Source organism: Thunnus albacares, chromosome 21, assembly GCF_914725855.1.
Source record: "Thunnus albacares chromosome 21, fThuAlb1.1, whole genome shotgun sequence".
NCBI lineage: Eukaryota > Metazoa > Chordata > Actinopteri > Scombriformes > Scombridae > Thunnus > Thunnus albacares.
The window spans coordinates 18,487,429-18,512,093 of NC_058126.1; the positions used below are offsets into that span (position 1 = coordinate 18,487,429).

At 41.2% G+C, this 24,665-nt stretch overlaps 2 protein-coding genes across 5 annotated transcripts in view; both read right to left on the reverse strand.

The window, feature by feature from the left end:
- zgc:101569 (uncharacterized protein LOC449822 homolog) overlaps positions 1-5,159 on the reverse strand; it is a 50,024-nt gene extending 44,865 nt beyond the window's left edge. For 3 of the 4 annotated variants that reach the window (XM_044340231.1, XM_044340229.1, XM_044340230.1), the window contains exons 1-2: positions 4,791-5,157; positions 3,187-3,357 (exon numbers count right to left, since the gene is read on the reverse strand). In XM_044340231.1, coding sequence (XP_044196166.1) covers positions 3,187-3,357; positions 4,791-4,932 — 313 coding nt within the window. In that variant the 5' untranslated portion in view covers positions 4,933-5,157. Of the gene's footprint in view, positions 1-3,186; positions 3,358-4,790 lie in introns of all 4 variants that reach the window. The other variant, XM_044340232.1, reaches the window with a different exon arrangement.
- A 198-nt stretch (positions 5,160-5,357) lies between these two features.
- pdcd6 (programmed cell death 6) lies at positions 5,358-24,659 on the reverse strand. The gene is made up of 6 exons (XM_044340158.1): positions 24,463-24,659; positions 18,905-18,966; positions 10,584-10,628; positions 9,380-9,538; positions 6,779-6,888; positions 5,358-6,192 (listed from the first exon to the last, which is right to left on the reverse strand). The coding sequence occupies exons 1-6, from the start codon at positions 24,543-24,545 to the stop codon at positions 6,094-6,096; spliced, it is 558 nt and encodes a 185-aa protein (XP_044196093.1). The 5' UTR covers positions 24,546-24,659; the 3' UTR covers positions 5,358-6,093.
- Between the last annotated feature and the right edge of the window lie 6 nt (positions 24,660-24,665).

Below are 24,665 nucleotides of genomic sequence, written 5' to 3' on the forward strand. Positions count from 1 at the left end.
TCTCATTAATGGAAGACTAACATACTCAAACCACAGCCTCTTCCACTGGATTCATGTGGTGATTACAACATTGCCCAAGAGGCCTACAAACACTATGTCACAGGCTCAGGCAGGGACTCATAAAATCCTCCTCTCTCCGTAATGTTACAGTAATGCAAATGATTATAACGAACACATGTGCCAGTAACACCCATCGACTGGGAGCTTTGATTACAGCTATGGGTCAGCGCAGGGCAATTATAGAAAAACAGTGTGTCATGCTGTTTATGGGAGCAGTGATGTGACGGAGCTCCTGCTAAGAAGAAAAGAGCAGAAGCTATGGAGAGCTTCATGGAGGAGACCTAAAACCTTATTTAGACTCTTAAGCGTTTTGTAAACTGAGAGGAGGAATTGAAAGAGATTCAATTTACTTATAATCTGACTGATGAGGAGTTAGACATGAACTCTTTCCAGGAGTTACAAACATAAAAGCAAAGTAGTTATGTCAGGGATGACGCCATGAATGGCAGACCAAACCTGTTGGTTCAGATTCTCCCAAATTAACACACATATAAACACATATTTCTAGTAGGGACTATGTAACTATTTCTTCATAAGAAAGTACTTAATTTCTATGTTGACAGGTTTAGGTCTGTTTTTCATTTTCAATCAGTATTTAGCAATGTTGAAATCAAAATGTGACAAAAGTGGGTTGTTGCTTAGGCCCATTCATCAAATCTCATTAAACCACACCCACACAGTCTGGTGAAGCAAACTAGCAATTTAGGGTGTTAAACTCGTTATAACTAATACCCAAGAATGTTTTTTTTCACTTCACTGCAGCTCAGAAATAAAACTCTCTCTGTGAAAACGCAAAGCAAATCATTTTATACCAAAAAAACTCTGGCAGATACCCACTTAATCTGACTAAATCAGACTGCTGAAGCATCATATCAGCTTCAGATACACTTTTGAGTACTTTTTTTTTTTAAAAACAGAACAAGGACTGTGGATTTCGTCTGTCTTTCTTAATAGCCAGTAAGAACAGGAGGAATGATTACAGCAAACAAAACCTGTTTTGAATGTTGAATGGACATCTGACTATTGAAACAGACACATTTGACAAAATGTGAATCTATCCTTTAATGTTACATTGTACAATGATAATTTAGACGATAGTGGACTTCCAATTTTGTGGGAGCAGTGTGTGTTTGGCCCTTTACTGTTTAAAAAGGACAATATCCCCGTGCACAAAGCCAGGTCCATAAAGACATATTTTCCCAGTTTTGTGTGGAAGAATGTGAATGACCTGCAGAAAGTCTTGACCTCAACCCCATCCAACAACTTTAGGATGAACTGGATCACTGACTGTCACCCAGTCTACATCACCCAACATCACAGTACGTGTGTGGATTACCCAAAGCGATTGGGACGTTGTTTCTGGAGAGAGATGCTGTTGCTGAATTTTTTTATTTAATTCTTTAAATTTTAATTTTTTTGGTGGAAGCAGAAATCTCAGACGGACTTTAAAACAAACTTAACAGACAACATATATATATATATATATATATATAAAATATATATAGCTGAAATGACCCTTACTCTTTGTAACTTGACAATGTTACAAACACAGACTTGGTTCTAGGACTTGAAAGGGTTTGTTTGTGTTTTCCAAATCAAGATGAACTGCATATAATGAGGCATAAGGACAATAAAATGTGTTTTTATGGTTTAAGAAACGTCTAACAGACATTCAAAGTGGATTCATCTCAGTTCAGCTGAACTGTAGTGACACAGCTGGCTTGACATCTAGATTGTACCCGACCACAAACGCCCACAGACATCTGAATCCCAAACACTCCAAATATGCAGCAGCATATTCAAAACCTGCAGAAAGCAATTATTCTTAATTTTACAAGTTAAAAAAAAAAACACCTCGACACTGAAAAATGAGAGCCGAGAGAGCGATCGTGTTGGCGCTAATTTGAACAAAATGGATTCCTTATGTTTTGGAAAACACTACATCCAACCTGAAACCTCCCTGCTTGTCATCTCATAACACCGACAGACTGCTAATCACCAACCGAAGGTTATAGCGGAGCAGCAATACAGGGCAACCCGCTGAAAGGAATGTGCATCGGGATGATTAAAATCACATTACAGACATTGTGGGAATCGCAGAAGAGCCACTTTTGCTGGAACGACATACTGTGCTGCTCATTGCTAACCCATTTAACGGGAGCTAATTAGGGCCTGCTCTCTAACACGCAGTGTTTTCAGTTCACAGCTGAGATCAGCGGCACTCACCAGCAGTCATCTGGAGAGGTTCCAAGCTGCAAAGTACCGTAGCATTAAAACAAAGTGTATACTTGTGTCTCTTGAGGCCACGGTGCACTTTATACAGCAGAAAGGTTGATCCAGGTTGAAGACATTATTTCCACTGAGGGAAGGAGTTCATTCAGTGTGTGTGATGATTATTTTTAGAGGTATTAAGAGCAATGGCATGATCCTGGCTTTGGGCAGCTGACACAGTGCAGGCCGCCTCACAGGTGTGCATGTTTTTTCTGGGTGTGCACTAGTCTGGTCACCTCTGCATTTCGGTGAGATCTAAGGACTCAAAGGAGCACAAGCGGGGGAAAAAAAGGTGTAGAGGAAGAGGATGATGGAGAGAAGTGGGGTCAAGTCATAAAGGATTAAAGATAAAATGGGGAGGGTATAAAACTAGCTCAGAAATTCCTTGACAATCCCATGACTGTCAAAATGAATAGTAAAGAGCTAAACAGTCTGGTGTCCTCTACATATGTTCTGCTGGATTATTATGTAAAATACATTCTGATATATTTTCTAAAATTATGTAAAATTCCTCAAACTTTCCAAGACACTTTGACCAATTCTCTGATTTTCCCTATCAGGGTTATATCTCTCATAATGTTATGATTATCCAAAAAAGTCCTATTACCAGCGGGAATCCTGAAATGTGAAAATATGTTTAAGTTCCGGGAGAAACCACGGAACTTAAAGGAAAAAGACTGATGTTTAAGATAGATGGTTGGCCCGGGGCTAGAGTCCTACAATCCCACACTACAGTACTCCGGTTCAAACCCTTTATCAAAGAATTATCTGAATGAAGTGCCCATGAGCAACCCATTCAATCCCCATCACCCTCCATGGAGCAAAGGATCACTCCACTCCTTGTAATTCTCTTACCTTTCCCATGCAGGACAGCCACGTTCAAGTCTGGGTCACTGTCAAAGGCCTCCAGCTCCTCCAGCAGACGCCTCGCCGTCTCCTGGTTCACCGCATTACGCACCTCGGGGCGGTTTATCGCCACGGTAACCACGGACCCCCTTCGTTCTGAGACCACAGTCTGTCCTGCAGCTAATGACAGAGAATGTGAAGGATGCGCAGACAGAAACTGACAGGGACCACAACATTTAGAAAGAAGCTGACCCAGAGACAAACTTCACAGTAGGAGGGACGGAGATGGAACGTAAATCGTCTGGTGTGGATAGACTTGATAACAGAAAGTGACACGAAATGAGACAATGGAAGAGATGAGGTGAGGCCCTGGCTCTCTCTGTGTCTCAGTGTGTGTTTATGAGTGTGTCTGAGTGTGCCAGTGGTTGTGGCTTGAGGTTGTAGCAGGCAGTTGACCTGACATTGTTTAAGGTCATCATGGGGAATCCAACTGTCAGCCGCAGCCAGAGGCAACTGCGCCCGAGAGAGAGGAGCAAGGAAAACAAAGCTACTGGACGCATTAACCTCATTCACACAGGCTATTCTGAAGGAGAGACTGCTAAACAAAACCCAGTCAAGTGAGGGAGGGCAGGATGGAGAAAAAAGGCAATTTGTCCCAGGAGTCCTTTCTACTCTGCTACACCTCAAACAAATAATCACACAGTGCTGAGTGTGCAAGGGAGTGGAACCACGTTTTAACTATACCTGCATGTAACATTTGTTTCCATTTTATTTCACAGTCACATTTTATGACTTCAGCTCTGATTTTAAAGCAACAGAGAATAAATCTTTGCTTAAAGGATCACATAATTGGTTGTGTTACTGTCTTACAAGAAAATGTATCATTTTGTAATTACCTGTCATTTATCTAGCACCCCCAAAAAAGCTGATTTTAGTTTTTCTGCTTTTCTATGATTTTGGGGTGTTGGTTAAATTAAACAAGCGATTTTTAGATGCTACCTTAGTTAACTCACTATGTTCTGACATTTAATTGACTAAATTGATCAAAAATTAAGATATTTGTTAGTCACCACCATAGGAGAGCGACAATAGGCCTTTGTCAACAGCACATAACAGGTCATAGCAGGGAAACAACAAGTGGGATTAATCACATTAATCATAATTAACACTAATATCTGCATTCCTTGTAGGTTTACCAGTTTCAAGGCCGTTTGTATTGTGAAAGCAGGCTCATTGGCAGGGTTTACTGGGATATTTAATGGAGCTGAGCCTTCATTTAACGTTAATTACACCTGTGTTCTGTAATGACCTGGCTGTGAAAAGGGTTTATCAACTGCACAATGACTGAAACTCGACTATGAAAATTGGTCAGGTCAGGAAAGGGAAGTTTATTGGATTTTTTAATGAACTTTACCTCTTTTTGTGCTCCGTGTTAATTCAGAATGATGTTATTGATGTTATCTTGCTTTGAAGACCTATCTGTAGTCCTGGTATTCATTAAGACTGATGATAACAGGAGGCCACAGGTGCAGGTGTAAAATGTCTGTGCTGACACTGCAGCCTCTGCTGCCTCCTACAGTCATTAACATGTTAGTGCATCTTCCCACACAAACCTTTTCCTGTGTCTTCACCTCCCGTTGCTGTGCTGAAGGACTTTACTGCCACCAAACTCGCTTTTACTGACAGTCCGAAGATTTGACTCGGAGAAAAGGCGGCTGATATATGTCTGCACGTCCGAAAAAGTTTCAGAGCCATTGTTAACACTCAGTCTTGAAAAACCCAGAAGCTTTCTAACTTACAAAACAGTCGACAAAGTGCGAACTGTGGCATTAAAAAAAGATATTCAAATGTGTCTCAACACAAAACTAGCATTTTTTAACATGTACTCTTCATGAAGTAAGCTAACTAACGCAGCTCTGATATGAAGGAGCAACACATTTACACTCCCGTGCTGAAACAGAAACAATGCACAAGCTTCTGCACACATATTGGTGCATTGCAGTGGTAAAAACCACAAACATACAGCAGAGGGCGACATTGAGCCAAGTTGATAGTCAACTGTCTCCCCCTGCAATGTAACTTAGCTTTGTGGACCTGCAAGTGAAAATAAAGAAAGCAAAACTCCACATGATTTTCTTTTTTTTTAATAAAAGATTTCTCTTTTGTGTCTTTTTTACACATTTTAAGGCATCATGCACAAAAAAATAAGCCATACTAAAGGCGTTATGCTTACCCTCTACCAAAAATTATATGTTCTAACGTTTGAAGATTTGCTGTTAAAAATAAGTTTATACAAATATGGCATGTAAGCTGGCATGTCAGTGAATCTCAAAGCAGAACATCACCTGCTTTCACAGTATCTGTAAACATGGCTTTGAGCAAAATAGAGCTGAGGAAAAAGACAAGAGAAAGGTAGAGCATGCTTCAACATGGGGCTAAATTTCCCTGAAAAGCATGCAATGCATCTTAAATCATATTTACAATGCATCATTTTACTCTCAACAGAGTTCTTTTTTTTTTTTTTTAATTGTATCAATTAAAGTTAAGACATTAAAAAGTTTATCGACAATAACAGACAGACTGACAGACAGAAAGACAGATGTGTCCATAATAACCCAGAGTCACCAACACAGACATAGTTCAGATCGGTCGTCGAACAAAACACTACAAGATTTTTTTTAAATACATCAAGCATTACAGTTTCACCTCAAAACAAATGCTGTCTTCAGTAAAAACTTAAAGGTTCGTCTCATTTCATTGTATTAATTATATAAATTTGTGTGAGACAGCCCGACTGGGGCTAAAAATGAGGTTTAAAAAAATCTTGTAGTGTCCACTGTGGCAGACATCCGGGAGGTGCCTCTAGCTTTGGCACGGTTGTGTCCAGTTGTGCTCTTCTGTGATGATCCGCGTGCGTTATACTATATTGAAGACCATGGATAGATACTGTTCATATGAAACCTGGATCCAGCCATCCTGGTCTGTATCATATCGCCTGAAGACATCAGTCAACCTCTGTGGATAGGAGGAGCAATAATAGTTAATTGCACTTTAATTTAGGAATCATCGTTGCATAAACTAATTTCTCATTGCTCCAAAGTCTCCGGATGCAGAAATTTAAATATGCAGTGTTTCAAGAAAATACTCCAGTAACAGAGATATCCATATATTGCAGTGTAATGGTATGGATATACAGCATTTATTTTAATATTATGTCATAAATAAAAACTGCCAAGGCACTTCAAGCACTTCAAACACTGTTACATGACTGTCATACTGTACCCGAAGAGCTGCTCTAGCTATTAGGAAAGAGCTGCAGTTACACATGGCTGCTTCCACTATAATTGCATGTGTGAAATTAGTGAAAAGGAACAAACAGCCTGAAGTGGAGCTTCGCTAGAATATTAATAATCTAAAAGGGAAGGCTGTGATGTATTTTTCATATGTGTATAATTAAAAACTGCTCTGTGAATCTTATGAATATAAAAGTAGCCTTGTTGTGATGTGAGCAAAGGACATCCTCTACTCCTTTACAGTACGCGTATACATCTGGGGGGGAAAGAAATAGAATAAATCATATTGTATACAGTTTGTCTGTTACCTGTAGTACAATACAGCACTGGATGAAGTCATCAAAGGCCACCTGTTGCTTCCTCTGGCGGTCGAACTTCTCTATCAGCGTACAGTAGAACTGATCTGATAGACGATAGCCTGCACACGACAGCAAAAAGGACGTCAACTACATACTGGACATAGACTCAAACTTCTTGTTTATGGACCCCTACACACCCTTGAGAAATCAAACATGACCTCATTACAGTTCAAAGCCCCTGTTCTGAGTAGCTGAGGCTCCTCACAGTGCTGGGCCAAAAAGTCTCAAGTACAAAGAGGTCTGGTCATGTATTGCAATGTAACTGAATGGTGATTTTTTTAATTGATTTGTAAAGAAATGTAGAAAGCATTGAGGTCAAACACAGACTGAACAGTGTTTTTTTAAACTTTCCACTGATGTAGCACATAAGGCGATTTAAATTCCTTCTATTCTGTTATATTTTAGTGCACACAAATCTGCAGCTTTCACAGTTGCTCTAATTAGCGGAGGACAAATCCACAAACCTCATTCAGTATAAAAAAGGCAACCACGGTTCACCCAAAGTTAATATACTGCAACAGCAGTCTGTCATAGTGAATCCAAGAGGTTATTCTAAAACTGTAACATATTGTGATATATTGCTAATGCACTACATTCAGAAAGTATTCAGACGCCTTCAATTTTTTCACATTTTGTTATGTTGCAGCCTTATGCTGAAATCATTTAAATTCATTTTATTCCCTCATAAGTCCACACTCAATACCCCACAATGACAAAGCAAAAAGAGGATTTTAGAATTTTTTGCAAATTTTATTAAAAAGGAAAAACTGAAATATTGATTAATATAAGTATTCAGACCCTTTACTCAGCACTTAGTTGAAACACCTTTGGAAGCAATTACAGCCTCGAGTCTTATTGGGTACTATGCGACAAGCTTTGCAAACCTGGATTTGGGGATTTTCTGCCATTCTTCTCTACAGATCCTCTCAAGCTCTGTCAGGTTGGATGGGGACTGTAAGTGGACAGCTATTTTCAGGTCTCTCCAGAGATTTGATTGGGTTCAAGTCAGGGCTGTGGCTAGGCTGCTCGAGGACATTCACAGAGTTGTCCCTAAGCCAATCCTGCATTGTCTTGGCTGTGTGCTTAGTTTCATTGTCCTGTTGGAAGGTGAACCTTCAGCCTAGTCTGAGGTCCTGAGCGCTGTGGACCAGGTTTTCATCAAGGATATCTCTGTATTTTGCTCTGTTCAGCTTTCCCTCAACCCTGAACAGTCCCTGCTGCTGAAAAACACCCCCACAGCATGATGCTGCCACCACCATGCTTCACTGTTGGGATGGTATTGTGCAGGTGAGGAGCGTTGCCTGGTTTCCTCCAGACATGATGTTTAGGAATGAGGCCAAACTGTTCAATTTTGGTTTCATCAGACCAGAAAATCTTGTTTCTCACGGTCTGAGAGTCCTTTAGGTGCTTTTTTACAAACTCCAAGCAGACTTTTCTGTGTCATTCACTGAGGAGAGGCTTCTGTCTGGCCACTCTGCCATAAAGCCCAGACGGGTGGAGTGTTGCAGTGATGGTTGTCCTTCTGGAAGTTTCTCTCATCTCCACACAGGATCTCTGGAGCTCAGCCAGAGTGACAACCGGGTTCTTGGTCACCTCTCTTGCCAAGGCCCTTTCTCCCTCGATTGCTCTGTTTGGCTGGGTGGCCAGCTCTAGGAAGAGTCCCGCTTGTTCCAAACTTCTTCCATTTTAAGAATTATGGAGGCCACTGTGCTCTTGGGAACCTTCATGCAACACAATTTTTTGTAGCCTTTTCCGGATCTGTGCCTTGACACAATCCTGTCTCTGAGCTCTGCAGGCAGTTCCTTTGACCTCATGACTTTGTTTTTGCTCTGATATGCATCGTCAGCTGTGAGCCTTTCCAAATGATGTCAATCAAATCAAATCAAATCAAATAAGCTGCCCAAAGCAAGGATCATGCCATGACTCACATCAAATCAATTATATTTTCCACAGGTTGACTCCAAACAATGATTAGAAACATCTCAAAGATGATCAAGAGCAATGGGAGGCACCTGGGCTAAATTTCAAGTGTCATAGTAAAGGGTCTGAATATTTATGTCAATATATTTCAGTTTTTCCTTTTTAATAAATTTGCATTTTAGCATAAAGCTGAAACATAACAAAGTGTGAAAAAAGTGAAGGGGTCTGAATACTTTCTGAATGTACTGTACGTGTTTGCTCTCTAATCCTCTATCAGCATCAATATGTTGCAATTCTTCATCTGTAAATTCTGGTTCATTACCATAAAAATGAAAAAAAATCAAATTCACTAAAATGTAGTTTGCTGTGGAATAATGTTAGCTCTGTCTGAACCATTACTGCTACTGTGCACTGAATGAGGATTTTAGATTTGATTTCATTTTAGATGGATGACGGTGAGACTGAAACTTTCTTACATTATGTACTACATGAGTCGATCCAAACACACACAGAGTTACTGAAAAGACTAAATCTGACCTTTTGACTCAGGGAAAGGACAGTCCCAGAGACTGCCAACGGAGCCCTCCACCACATACAAATTCATATATCAAAGCATACTTTGCTGCTCACCGAATCCAGTAAGCGCCTGTTTGAGCTCATTCTTATCGATGAAGCCGGAGTTGTCCCTGTCGTAGGTCCTGAAGATGTTCTGCCAGTCTGTGATGTACTTCCACACGCCAGCGAACTCGTTGAAGTTCACCCCGCCTTTGTTTTCCCTGTCGAACATGGCTAAAAGGAGAGAGGGAGGGGGTCGGGGATAAAGTCTTACTGCTCATATTGTATTCACTGTTTGCTACACATACACACAAGCCTGGAAATTGAAGTTGGGACTAATCCCGTGACACGAAAGCCAGTATGGTGTAGTTTTAAAGGGTTGTCGGAGAACAGTGGAGTGAGGAGCGTGGGTCAGAAAGAGATTGCTCACACTTCACTAACTCCTGTCCATAAGACTGTGTTATAACACAGAAAGAAAACCGCTTGATCCCCACAACCAATACTCCGCTCCTCACCCCCATGCGGTTCAATCCAATTACCTCCTGACAAAGGGAGTGTTATCACAGGATATGCTTTCGGCTGGGGGACTATTAAACAATGGATTTACTGCGTATGGTACAGTGGGAAGGGGAGGCGATGGAATTACAGGGATTTACTCTGCAATTCACACAACAAACACAGGAACAAAGTACATATGAGACCCTGAGAAAGACATTTTTAACATATTTTTGTTTAATATGGAAGCTGTGGCTGAAATGTACCAGGGGCTTTAAATGATTTAGAAGTTAGAAGATAAGTAAAAAAAAATAAATTACCACATTATTTCAGATTCTAAAAGGGAGATAAATTCAAATCAAGTGTGTGTTGAGATACAGCCTGACTTACAGTAGTATATTTAAAAAGCAGCCAACCTAATCTTCAACTATACTGCTGAGTTTAAAGTTTTTAGCCTCAACTGCATATGGCAATCATCTTAAGAGTGTAAACAGATCAATATTAAAGTCTGAGGCAATCAGCAGCTGCCTTTTGTGACAAGCTTTCCCATTTCCTCGCAGACACTCTCTCCTTCTCCTCCTTTTATTGATGGCTGCAGGTTTCCACTAGACCAGCAGTCAGCGATGCCAAAGATAAGTCTGTCTCTGCCCTTAAATTGCTCAAAACTGAATGAATTTATCCGGTTGTCATGGTGAGGATGCAAATAAACAACTTGCACAGACTAGAGGACAAAGGTCAGCTGTGTAAAAATGAGCCGGGCACGTCACCGTCAGCAGTTACTTACATATTATAGACCGGACTGTCACTGGGTTGAAAGGAGTCCATGTGCCTGAGAGACAGAAGAATACCAGTTAAATAAATAACAACCAGCCTACTGAGACTGGTGGGCTATTTGTTGAAAGGATAGAACATATTTATGATAGCTTTATTTATATAGCAGTTAAAGACAGAAGGACCTGCGTAGGTCATAAAGCTCCACAGGTGACAATCATGACAGAATGTAAGCTTAGTAAGTTTTCAGTAGAGATTTGTGAAGCCAAGGACAGAAGCCGACAGTAGCTGTGGTTAATGTAATGTAATGTTTTTTTTGAACCATTGTCTTGAGCTCGCAGCTTAAATGTGTCATTATGTGAGAAAATAAACTGTTTTCTTAGCTTTATCATAACATTTTCTCAAGATAAATACATTTTGTGGTGCCTGTATTTATTTTCTTAAGACTTATTATCTTAAGATAACAAATTATAATCTTGTTATCTTGAGCTATACTATAATTTACTCATTGATTAATCACTTTGTTATCTTGGGATAACATATGATGGCTGTGTTAATCTAAATATAGTGATAGCAAAAATATTAATATTATCTGAATGACCTGGATTTTTGCCATGTTGGCTTCTGGGACAAAGAGACGGCACCGTAGTGTTTGGCACAGACTATGACAGGGTTTCCATCACAAAATGATGTAGCTGAGGTGGTGAGCCACCCAGATCTTGATGCATCACATTGTGATAAATTTAGTTACAAGAATAGTTGCTAATTAGTTCACTGATTTCGTCAGTAGCTATTACATTTGTGGCATTTGCTGAGTGGAAAAGCACCTTTGCTCTTTTTCCTTTATAAGGTTTATGTTTGTTTCATAAAGGTGATTAATCATAATGGAGATGGTATTTGTTTCAGGCATGGTGGCCCCACCTCTACTCTGATGCTCTGATAATCTTGAAGTAATGAGACATTTACTGTTGATGTGATGAAGAGAGATCATTCTTTTGGTCTTCGGCTATGTCTCATCAGAAGACATTTAGTGATTGACATCTTAAAACAATAAGACAGCCAGTGCAAGCCTGCCAAAATTAGGGACGATCCATCATCCATCTTCTGGTTACTGTCTGCTGTAATATTTTAGTTGTATATCATTTCCTCTGTTGTATTGGATAATATTATGTTAGTGAGTAGAAATGAGCAGTGTAGAAAATGAAGGACAGGGGTCAGGTTCCGTTCCCGAAGGAGCCACCCACACTAATAACGCACTGACAAGAGTGGAGGATAAAAGCATTCACCAAATGACATAAATTACATTAAGTAGGAAGTGGACAACATATGAGTGCACTGTATTGGCCATACAGTCCATGTTAGTGTTAAGATACACACAAAATGTTTACTTTTCATCTATATTTCAAACTATTCAATTATATGTGAATAAACCTGCCATTTATATGGTCAGAAAAGACTGATAGGGCCTTTAGGTAAGCAGGGTGTTTAGACTTTATAGCCTTCTTCACACAGTCACCTCTCGAGACACTGAGATTTATCAGGGCATCTAAATCCTTGCTGACTCACCAACTCAATTTATTACAGAGGCCGACAGTTCAAAGCCAGAAATAAAGAGTGAATGAGAGATCGCCAGATGAGAAAATGCTTAAAAAAAAGAAAAAAAAAAAGCGGAGACACGAGATGAGGAGAAAAATAACATTTGCAGTGAAGTTTTTGTTGCAGTGACTTGAACTAGCTAGCCTACTTTTGCTGACCTAAGATTCCTCCTTTCTCTATCTGCAGACCCTAAAGGAGCATCTGCAGAATTTTACCATCTAGTCGGCGTAGCGTTGAGCCTGTTTCACACTGCTGTTCCTGACTGCTTATTTTTGATTTCCCTCCGCAGTTTAGCAATGCCAGCAGTAAGCAAGTTTGCAGCAAGAGCCATAAGAGCTTAGATAAGGTGTTTTGAAATAAATCTCATCTAAATAAAAAAAAAAGGCTGTGAGCTCAAGTGAACTTGGGAGATTCTGTTTTCTCGCCTATTTATTTTCACTTAGATTTCGCTTGGAAAAAATCCATATCAGGTGTTCAATTGACTGTAAAAGCAGCAGAAATTAGTTTAGAAGTTTGGTGAGTTGGACAAAGATTTTGGGACACAAGAGACGTACAAAACAAGATTTGGCTTCAGACACCAGACATTTCCTCCCCCTTCCTTGCTTTGGTTTATTGATGTGAGAGGCTGTCTGGGACTGAGGGTGGAGCTGTTCTGGGATCAGGCCTGAGGCTCTTACTGGAGCTGGGGTTTGAGCCAGAATCCATATTTCTACACTATCTATTGGAGTGCTGATCTAAAGCAACAAACATAAAGTATCATAAAAGTATTGACGTGAGACCAATTTTGTGGAAGCAAGTCAGAGTAACTGCTACGTTTATTCACTGCAGTGGAGTCAATGAGTCAAACCTCATGTCTCCTACAAGTTTATTGAGTAAAACAAAACTCTTTTCTTCATTGATAACTATACAGTGGCTCTGGAAAGTGTTTCACTAACTGTAGTGTTACATGTTTTCACAATGAGACTTTACACCAAATCTGATCACCAGTGTGCATTAAAAGTCGGTCTGTAAATGCTTTTTGGCGTAAATCCTTCCACCAACGCTGCAATACACTAGCAACGTGACTAAGGATGACAATGCCGGTCTGTTGGTTGGTCCACCACTTTTGGTCGTTACAGAAATATCTTTGGTTTAGACATTCATGTCTCCCTCTGGATGAATTGTAATTTGGTGATGGTGGTGCTTTTATACTTAGCGTTTTTTCCCCTCTGATGACGTGTCAGTTCTTATACAGACAAGCATACAAAATTAACAACTTCTGTTCATTTAATCCATTTGGTGGCACGTTGAGCCAGATTTTTTTGAAGTAAATTAATCTAACTGCCAGCACACATTTAATTTAACGGTTGAAAAAATCTTATATGAGACAAGTTACTGTATATGAGCTGAGATCTGATGTAAGAAATCAAATAACAAATGTCTAAAAAATTAAATGTAACGCTGACTATTATCTCTAAGATCATCAAACTTAAGGAACTTAAGAAGAACAAAGTGAAGTTAAATCTTCAAGATGAAGAGAACACACATCAAAAATCCTTTAGAAGCATCTGAATAAATGTTGGTCAAGCATTAGAGGCACCAGAAAAATGACTAAAGACAGAGCAAAGAACAAGCTGTGACCTTTCTAGCCACACTGATTCTTCTGCTAACACACACACACACTTTTCACACCCGTAGCTAGCTGTGAGGTCACCAAAGTATGCCAGACAGACTGCGGCTGCCCAGTGTGAGGTGGTCAGTATGGTTAAGATGCTTGTGTGCATCTGTGTGTTTGCCTGTTGGCCGACCGGGACAATGCACCCTCTGTCCAGTACGCACACTGGGCTCTCTCACTGGTGAGCTCAACTGCCAGTGGTGAGGTGGAGAGAGAGAGAGAGAGAGAGAGAAGGGGGGAGGATGAGGAAGAGGAGGAGGAGGAGGAGAGAGGCAGGCTGCTGGAAAAACAGGCCAAACTGACCACAGTGTACACACACATACACACACATACACATAACGGCTGTGCTGGAGCTCAGTGAAACACTTGTACGTACACATTTGACATATGAAAGCACATACGGACACAAACTTTCACACACAACTCTGCTGTACACTGCACAAAGTAGTTTCAAAGATTTTAACCAAAACAAACACAAGCTACATCCTGTCCAACTGAAAAAGACCACCAGGTGGTGAAAATAAATGACTACCATCATTCTTAAAATAACCCTAGTCACCGTCATCACCTTCATCATACGTTGGATTTTCTTTTGACTTTCAGCTTCTGCTTTTTATTTCTGTGTCCGCTGAGATTGTGTAGCACATACACAATATCTGGAAACACCAGGGTTTAGCCAAAACCATTCACATGTGTCATAAAACATTAAAATCAGTCACCAAACCAATAGATTAGACGAAGGATCATTCTCATTTGTCATTCTGTTGGTTTTGTGGTTTATGCTGGACAATAGTGATGTGTGTGACACAGACCAGCAGGCTACACTCCAGGAATCCGGTCACTCATAAACAGAACTGGTGCCTCAGACCATTGGCTAAAAATAGCTTTTTTGCTAACACATCAAATGCATAAAGCTTCTGACTGAAATTGCAGATTGATAACAGGGAGGAGATACTGAAAAACTCCACACTGGCAAACTAAAATCAATACTCACTGCCAATCTAACATGATTCCAGTATAACCGATTTAACAAAACGGTACAAATACAGAAGTGTAAAGGTAAGGGTTGTTGAATGAGCTCCTTGAGTCCTGCCATTCAGCCAATTCTGCAATCTGCACAGCAAGTGTGCGCCCTCTCAATCATGTCAGCAATTTTAGTCGCTATTACTGCTCCTACACACTTAAATAAATAACTCAAGTAGGAGTATAAATCTGTGCGCGCAGGGGAGTGGAGGAGCAGGACGGCTTGTTGGTGTGATGTCTACTCACTGCTGAGCGAAGTGAGGCCAGAAAAAATTCATATTTATAGCAAATGGCGCAGCTTGAAGGCATACGCACGACACAGACATGCACATACACTTCAGAGGCAGAGAGCCAATCAGTGTCTCATCAAGGATGATACACTGTCACGCCCAGGACTGATAGAGAGAGGTGGAGAGAGAGAAGAGAAGAGAAGAGGGAGGATAAACAGAGAGAAAGAGAGAGTAGGAAAAGTGGGACTAAGTAAGGGAGAAGGGGTGAGAGACAAAGAGAAAAAGTTAGAGTGAGAGAGGACAAACACACAGAGGGCACGGCAGGCACTGAGCCTGTGCCATATCCTCCTGAGGAATGTGGAGAGATTAAATAGGAGAGGAGAGGAGAGGAGAGGAGAGGAGAGGAGAGGAGAGGAGGAGAGGAGAGGAGAGGAGAGGAGAGGAGAGGAGAGGAGAGGAGAGGAGAGGAGAGGAGAGGAGAGGAGAGAGGAGAGGAGAGGAGAGAGGAGAGGAGGAGAGGAGAGAAGAGAGGAGGAGAGGAAGTCCATCTTAAAAAGTCATGGAAAAAATAGAAAAAGTGACATCATCTTACTATAACAACAAACATCAACATACTTGATAAAAGAGAAACTGGGTCAGAAATTGAAAATATCCCACCCACCATGTTGGCGGGTTTTTTCACTTTGGAAAAAAAAAAGTAAAAATTCAGCAAAAGATGAGAGGACTTTTTATAATGGACATCTCTGCAAAGTAGGACAGAAGCAGGAGAGAGAAAGGAAGGCTGACAGATATCAGAGACGCAAAGAGTGAGGGATTGAAGGTAGCACACTGAGAGGAGAGATAAGAATAAAAGAGAAAATGTGGTGCAGAAACAGCACATGCAGGATAGAGGAGTAAACAGCAACAGCAAAGCCTCCTCCTCCTCCTCCTCCTCCTACTCCTCAGCCTCTAGTAGTCTCTGCACTCTGCTCCACTGAGGGACAAGGAGTAAAAGAGGAGAGGAGAGGAGAAACGAAGAGGTAGATGATAAAAAAAAGGAGGTCTGGAGAGACGACAGTGAAAGGTAGACAAAGCTTGTTTGATGGTGTGAAACTGATGTAAATAAAAGCAGCATGAAGCGACGACAGACAGACAGGGGCAGGGTTGGTGGCTTTAGCGAGTGGACTGCAGGACAGGATGGAGTGCAGTATGTTTTCAGCTTCACTGGCTCTGTTTCATATAACAGTGAAGCTAATGAACTGGCGGAGACTGAACTGGGAAACCTGCTGTTCACAGGCGTACACTGCACGCACATGAACAGCGAGGTGCACCTATACACAATACTGATACACGTAAGCGCACACAAACACGCCAAGGCTGTAAAAACAAAAAAGGCTACCTACTGACCCTTGGCATAAAAGCAGACAAAATCGCACACATGCTCATGCATGCATGCATGCACAAACACACACTCACACACTAATCAGTATGCTGAGCCTGAGCCACTGCGCTGCCTGATAACAGCTTCTTTCACTGCTGCTGCTGCTGCTGCTGCTGGTGGCTTCCACACTTCTTTTTTTCCTCTCTGAAGTGCCCTGATGGGTGTAATCTGTTCAAAAAAAAAAGTCAGCCCGGGTTTCCAAGAGCAATTCAGCCATAAACCTGATGGGGAACACATTATATTTTAATGAAAAGACAAACATCAACCTGTACTACAGTTTCTGAGGAAACTCATTAATCATTACTGTATTTCAGCGCTGCTATCTCATTGAGAGCAAGGTCAAGGAGCTGGTGCAGTGTTATGTGCGGCCATGAAAACAGATATTTTACCAGTCTGTTAGACTCTGGCAGCTCATCTCAGTCCAACCAAGTGTATTGACTTCACTTGCCAGGATTTGAGCAAAGACGATGACCTGCATCATTTATTCAACACCTCTCTTCAAACTGCCTTTCAGAATCTCAAGTATACTTTTTTTTTTTTTGAGAAAGCCCCAGTGGGAACCAAACCCTTAATCCTGTTTGAATCCTCCTCCTCCTCCTGAGCTACAGGGGACCAAGAGAGATAGCACTTCCATCACCAGAAGCTGTAATCCTCAGGTTTTATCCCTGGGTCCTTTTCCTGCTGATTTTTTGTTTCACTCTTCAATCTTTCTCAGATGAACTCTGATTCAGCAGCACAGAAAACACTCCTTGCTAGATTGCAAGATTTTTTAATTGACCGTTCACTAAAATCCACCCCCTTAGTTACTGTTGCTGGGGTAGATTTATCATTCAAAATTTGTGGTAATTTTTGAACCAATGAATTCTTGATTTCATACAGAAGTAGATGATTTTGTCAGCTGAAATGACAAACATGGCTAAAAGCTCTGTAGCACCTGATGGCTACATACATACTGGGCTAAAAGACTAAGGCTAAAAACTAAAGGCTAAAGCTGCATGTCCAAAACAAAAAAGTCAGCATTCTGACCAATTACTGAACCATACAAAAGTCCTGATATTATCATTTCGTTCTGACACACGTGGCGTAGCTTACATACTCGGACAAGCAAAACAGAGATAAGATTTATGCTTTCCTGTTCCTATTTTAAAACAACATGTTTCACTTTTAATGTTACAAGAAGAAAGGCTGTTAGGACGAGGACTAACCAATGTGTTTAGCGAGTTTATGGAGTGTAAACTTCCACAAATCCATAAAAAGAGCAACAGAGCTGCTGACATTAGCCTACACTCTGATTCAGTAGCATTCATGACCAGCTCCCACCATGACGCTACACAGTGGATGTTGCTTGAGTCCAGACCTTTGAATCCACCCACTCCACCGAGTTGACTAATTCTGACTGAAGATGGAAATTGAGTGGAACGAATTGACAATTCTGTCTGATATCAGGCAACAGTGGATGTGCTAGTTGTGAACGTTTTTGGGTTTTTTTTTTTTACATAATCTTTATCCCCATAAACTAATGTAGTGTGCAGATAAATTATGCTGGATTACTGCTGTAGATAGGAGCTAGTTAGCTGGACATACTAATGTTAGCAGCTCATGTACACCCTGTTTAACCCATTTCTTACACTTTTGTTCTTGAAGAAGAAAAAGAAAACTATTTTTTAATGCTCCATTCACACTGCTTCAACATCCAGAGAAATCCAAAGCTTGACAGGCCTGCTTTGCCCAGTAACAGTTGCTAAGGCTAGGACTGGACAATGGCTGTTCAGGGAACAAGTTTAGTCAACAATCAGTTCCGTTAATGAAACAAAACTACTTCCATGATGCCGCTTGCTGGAACTCTGATTAGGGTTTTAATTTCTCCACTAAGGGCAACTGTTATGACGGAAAAAAACACTTCATCACTTTGCTCGTCATGTTGGGACCTTCCAAAAGTCGACACCCTTTAAAGTCCACACCCACAGTTTCAACCACCAGCCGTACTGCACCGTAGTGCTGAGCTGGCTGTCATCTCAGGGATACTGAGCCATATTGAGGATGACTTCTTTGAAGCTACGCTGATAAACTTTTCACCTGCTTTTCTGTTGTACTGCGACAAAAAATAAAACTCCATTCATTTTCATTCACTCCATCTGCTACTCGGGAAAAAAATAAAATCCCAGTTCATTTTCTCTTTAGGCTTGGCAGTTGCTTAAATGAAAGGGTGGTAGAGAGCAATGGTGTGTAGCGAGGAGACTGAGAAATCAAAAAAAAAAAGAGGAGGCAGTGAGGGAGTATTAAAGATGGTAAAAGGCAGAGAAAGAAAGGAGACTGAGAGATGGATACAGAGGAGGGCATGAGCGCATGAGAAAGATAGAAAAAAAAGGGAGTGGCAGAACACGAGGAAACAGTCAGATACAGATACGCACCATTGGATAAGGCCTGCTGAAGCTCTGTGTCTGATATCACCCCACTCCGGTCCTTGTCGACCCTAGGGAGGAAAACACAGATTAGAAACCGCCTGCATTAACCATTTCACACACGCACAAACCCCAACACACAATAGCGGCAGGCATCAGCACTCGCCAGCTGAAACTTTATCCCCCTGAGCACGTGTTAGTATTTCAACAGTCCTCTGAGAATGAATGGAGTGCTATGATCGGGACACACAAGGCAGTTTGTAAGCTCGGAGTTCCCCCGAGACCAGCCAGACAAGCTGGTTATGTGTGTAGGTAGGTGTGTGTTTGTGTGTGTGTGTGTGTATGTGAATTCTAAGACATCAAAGTGAAACTGAATGTTGGCAACCACACAGGTATTTTCCAGTGTTATGCATAGTATCAGATTGAGCATCTTTGACAGGTGATAAGTGAAACTAAAACTAAAAAACAGCCTAATATTTTAGGTAAGTGTTTTTTTTTTTTAAAGGACTTGTGACATAAAAAAGCTGCGGGTGTCCGGTGGTGTAGTGGTTAAGACACGTAGAACATAACTGCAAAGTTCCATGTTCGCTTCTGGTCAAGGACCTTCTGTTACATGTCATCATGTCTGTTTCTCTTTCATAACAAAGACAGAAATAAAGGAGCTTCCAATGATGATAAAAATCAACTGGACTATCTTAACAGTATCTTTCACCTCGTGGGTCGAATAATCATTTAGTTGATTGACAGAACACACATCAGCAACAATTTTGATAGTTGATTAAGGCAAAGCAAAAATGCCAAAAATTATGTTCATTTGCTTCAAAAGTGGTAAGATCTGCTACAGTTCTTTGTTTTCTATGATAGTAAACTACATGTCTTTGGGTTTTGGACTGTTTGTCAGACAAAACAAGCATTTAAAAATGACAGCTTGGGCTTTGGAAAATTATAATAGTCGTTTTTAATTATTTTCTGTCAATTTATAAACCACATTATTAATGTATTAATTGAGAAAACAAGCAGCAGATTGATCAATAATGACAATGATTATTAGCTGCAGCCCTATAGGGGTTACATCTTGCAGGGCAGCTGGATTTGATCCAGATCACAAAATCATGCGAGAATCCATCTTGTCAGGCTTCAAGAACCACCAGTGGTTCAGACCAATCAGCGTCCTACGAGGATTCTTGCATAATCTCGTGATCTTGCCAAATCCAGCTGCCTCGTAAGGTAAAACGGTGATAGACAGATGGCTCATCCAATCACCTGCCAAGTATTTTTTGAAAGCGTCTGCCCTTTTTCCAAACAGTTTCCAAGGACGACTTCTCAGATGAGTCTGTGTAACGAACCATCTGGTGCATCAGGTTACTATCAGGGTTACTGATGTGTAAATGGTTTGGGAGCTCCTTCTTTAAGCGAGTTTATTTCTAACTCTTTGTCAGTCTTAAAAGGAAGAAGTGGAGGAAAGTGCACACCTATCCTCGGGAGGTGTTGGCTCACAGCCAGACATCAAAGATGTTGGGAAAGCAGCACTTTAGTATCTACGGGTACATTAGATCATAGGAAGGTTTGAATGAGCTGTCAAATTATTATGCTGAAATACGGAGCCATTAGCTTGATGTTGGCTTTATCTTCTCAAATGGATCTATAAACACCCACTTTACTAGGAGGCTAAATAAATGCCAATACACCAGTGTGGATTAGTGATGTGAGGTGTTTTATAATCTTTTACAACTTCTAGGACTTAAATCCTGAACATGTTGTCATCTCCTGACCAACATCTAGCAGTTTTAGGTAATGAAAAAATATAGATATACGATAAAACTCAGATCTAACTCAGCCAAGAGTCTTTCTCTGAGATGCAGAAACATAAAACATGAACATACTGGTCGGTGACACAAGTAACGGTCCTCACAGTGATGAAATCTGGCTTAGTCAAACATCCAATGACTCAGCTATTCCTTAGCAACCTGCCTGGCCCGACCTGTCGACGTAGAGCTCACTCAACAAACACACTCTCAATTCCAGAGAAGAAGAGGGAGGGGAGGAGATGGGGGAACCCCCCAAAGGAAAAAAAAAAACACAGCAGTGCTGACTTTGTGGGCTGGGTTTTCCGCTCCTTGCTGTGACACTTTGTGTGCGGCCACATCATCCGTGTCTGCAGCCTTCGTGGCTCCTACATGGAGATTGGCTCAGCTATACGTCTGTGTACACTCCTCACTTTACCTTCCCCCAGCTAAATAAAGAACTAGAAATACCGCCTCACAGTTGTGTGCCTCCGCCAACCAGTCAAGTTTCAATTTACATCCATGTCTGCCCAGACTCATATAGGCCTAATATTTGTAGTGAAGACTTTGAAATAATTTAATAAAATCACCACAGTTTCAAGGTGGGCACCCAAGATTAGTGTCACAGATTTAGTATCCGACCAAATGTGAAATATGGTCACAATCTCTCCTTCTGTTCCTGACTTATAGTGTTAAATAATGGCCAGAAAAGTTTTTGCAGAACATTATGATGTCACAACGAAGTCGACCGTTGACCTTCTGGATATAAAATGTCATCACTTCATCACTTTATCCTATTAAATATTTGTGTGAAACTTAGCGTATGAATTCTTGAGTTATGGCCAAAAACGTGTTTTTTTGAGGTCAGTGACCTTTGACCACCAAATTCGAATCAGTTCATCCTTGAGTCCAAGTGGACATTTGAGCCAGATGTAATGAAATTCCCTCCAGGCGTTGCTGAGATATCACGTTCACAAGAATGGGACGGACAGACAGACAACGCAAAAAAATAATGCCTCGAACCAAGGCTGTCGCCGGTGCTGAGGCATAAAAACAAACATAAGGAAACGTGATTGGTCTCCTTTGGGGAGAAAAGCAGCTTTCAGTGTGTCTCCATAAAGGAGAGCTTTGTCACAGCGAAGGTGAGGAGTGGGCGGGTTGGTGCAGGCAGTGGGGGTACCCAACCTTTACCAAACACTGATAGATTAACTCAAAGAAATGTGTGTGTACAGTATAAGCTCTCCCCTTTTCTCCAGCCTCCCCTTTTTCCTCTAGCTCACACTCTCACTCACTAACCCTCAGGTGAAGTTACCTCGCCAGACTTCTTTACTACATAAAGCGAGCTGAAAAAGTGAAAGCATCATTAAAACCTCCTCTTGCCCGCGGCACAGACAGTTAACCATCTGGCCGTTCCATCTTCACTCTGTCAAATACAGAACCTGTAAGTAAAACAGCAGGACGACATAAAACACTATGGTTTAGTTGAGTATTCTGCTCAGATTTTCCCATGTTTCACTGTTTCCTATTAAGCAATCAGGTTGGAATATGACTTGCGGAACAAAGCCCGCCCGACTTTCCACATAAACCGTCCAACAAGTAAGGCGATGTCATGGTGGCTCCCACAGCGGAAAAGAGAAACTTCCAAATTAAATTCACAAAACCCTCCAAGGAGATCCTGATGTTCCATTGCTGCTTTTTCTATTTTTCAATTTCTTGATCTGTTTTTTTTTTAAATTGTCCATTGCACCATTGGTCTGTTTCCGGTCATGTTTCAGTGATCATTTCAACTGCATGTAAACTGCTGCTCGTTTAATCTAAATGAACTAAATCTCCTTTCTACAAGTTCTAATTTAATACTAAACATCTGCGAATTTGTTGTCTCTCCAAAATGTTCAGTATTCACCCAGGAGTAGCAGACAATGGGTGAACTTGTTGTTGTGCTTCCATAGCAACAAATCTGCACTGTTGAGTCTTGAAGGGCTGGGTGCAAACATTTTTGTCATACTAGCATCATTCATTAGAAAGCAGGCAAAAAGGAGAGAATGTCTTCGTTATGATTCATCCATTGTCAAGTCATGTGCATGAATATATTTTAAAAATAACCCCTATTTAGGAGGCCAACTATACATCACGACTGCAGTCTAACTTCACCATTCATCATGCAAAACACCTGAAGAATGAATGGCTCTTTTTCCTCTACAGACGTGACACATTCACTCGGAAAAAAAGACAGAGTCATGATTCCACAGACAAAAAAAAAGAAAAAGAGTGTGACTTAAGCTGAATGGATTTTAAAAATAAGTGCTACACCGGCGCGGTGAGTCATGGATCGGTAGGTGTGTGTGCGTGCGTGACACAGAGATTGAGAAACCTTCCTCCCGCATCAACAGTGCTCTACTGACTCTGATCACATGACCGACGGAAGGGAATTCCAGCACCTCTCTGCCAGATATTCACCAGAGAGGCAGCAGATGAGGCGGCATAATGCCCATGTGAGAGATGACTGTGTGTGTTCATGACAGTCATATTGCTTGTATTTGTAAGTCCAGTGATTTTGTCATGAGTGAGTCAGTTGCGATGACTCCATATGTGTACACAGATGTGATAGTCATGAGTTGGTACCATCTGCTTGACAGTGAATGAAAGATCATGAGAGTGTGAACGAGAGCGAGAGAACAGCCACAGACATATATATATATATGAGACAGAATGTGTAGATCCATCCTGCTTTCTGAGGGGTTTTGCGCCTCCCATAAATAATTCGTTAACAGTGTTTCAAGCCTTGCAATGCCTGCAGCATCTCAATGTTGTGAGAAAGCAGCAGGAAAAAATCCTCTGCAGTATTACATAACTCTATAGGTTATTATTACCAGTGAACATATCAACTATTTTCCTCTCTGCCTGCTACTATGACCTTCTTCGCTGCCTGACACACTTCTGGCTCAGAGTATGGTGTAATTGATGACTATCAGAAGCTGAAAGCCGCCTCTGATTCTATTACACCAAGATGGGGACAAATAACACAACCCATGACAGATTATGTTATCGCAGTGAAGCACAGATTTGCAATGAATTCATGTCAGCCTCCCATAAATAGTTACACACTGCGTCATATAGACTCACAATTGTCAGATTCTTTTTTTTTTTTTCTTTAGGGGACCCAATCTTGAGAGGATTTTTCTCCGCTCACTTGGTGCAGGAACAGACAAGCGGCAGTGAAAAAAAAAAAAGTCATGCATGATATTTTCTCTCATATCTCTGTTTTTAAATGACACATTTTTAATTGAGCTGTCTCTCTTTTGCTGAAGGGGTTACAAAAAAGCTTTCAAGGACTCCTGGAGGTCCTTGGACCCCAGTTTGGAAACTCTCACTGCTGTAGAAGACAGTTCACAGATTGAGCCAGCTGATTGTCTGTAAGGACAATTGACCACCAATAGAAATACAGCTCTGTGATACTACTGAGGTAATGTAATGCAATGTCATCAAATGAGTGACGTGTAATTACTCCAGGCTGTTTATTTTATATTTCCAGGAAGCTCCACTAACAACTGAGAGATACAAATAACGGAGCTCTGTTCTCAGCTCAAATAGTTATAAAAGACAACAGAGTAAAGACAGAAAAACGAGCTGTCAATGAAACATTTTGTGTCAGCGGTACCACCCTGCCTCACTCTCCTTCCTCTCCGCGCTACCACAACGACAGCTTTGGTTGTCAATGCGGAGCGGAGTAAGAGGCAGGCCGGGCAGACAGGGGCGAAGCAACCCGCCTTTCTCCCCACTCACCTCTGAAAGATATTCCACAGAAAGCCCTGGTCCGGAGGGGCGTTAATGTGCGGAGGAGCTCTGTACGGACTGTGGTACGCCATTTTAAAGGGAAGAGTTTGTCAAAATAGTGTGAGGAAGAGCGGAAAGACTGTGTCTCTTCCTGCCGTAGTTTTCTCCTAGATTCAGTCAGTGAGACGTTCACGTTCAGAGAGGAGTGGCCA

Excerpts from the sequence above, each read along its gene's own strand:
- pdcd6 (XM_044340158.1), bottom strand. The coding sequence starts at position 24,545 with ATGGCGTACCACAGTCCGTACAGAGCTCCTCCGCACATTAACGCCCCT. Across the intron at positions 9,539-10,583 it reads GACAGTCCGGTCTATAATAT|CCATGTTCGACAGGGAAAAC; the intron begins GTAAGTAACTGC and ends CTCTCCTTTTAG. Across the intron at positions 6,889-9,379 it reads ACAGGCGCTTACTGGATTCG|GCTATCGTCTATCAGATCAG; the intron begins GTGAGCAGCAAA and ends TGTCGTGTGCAG.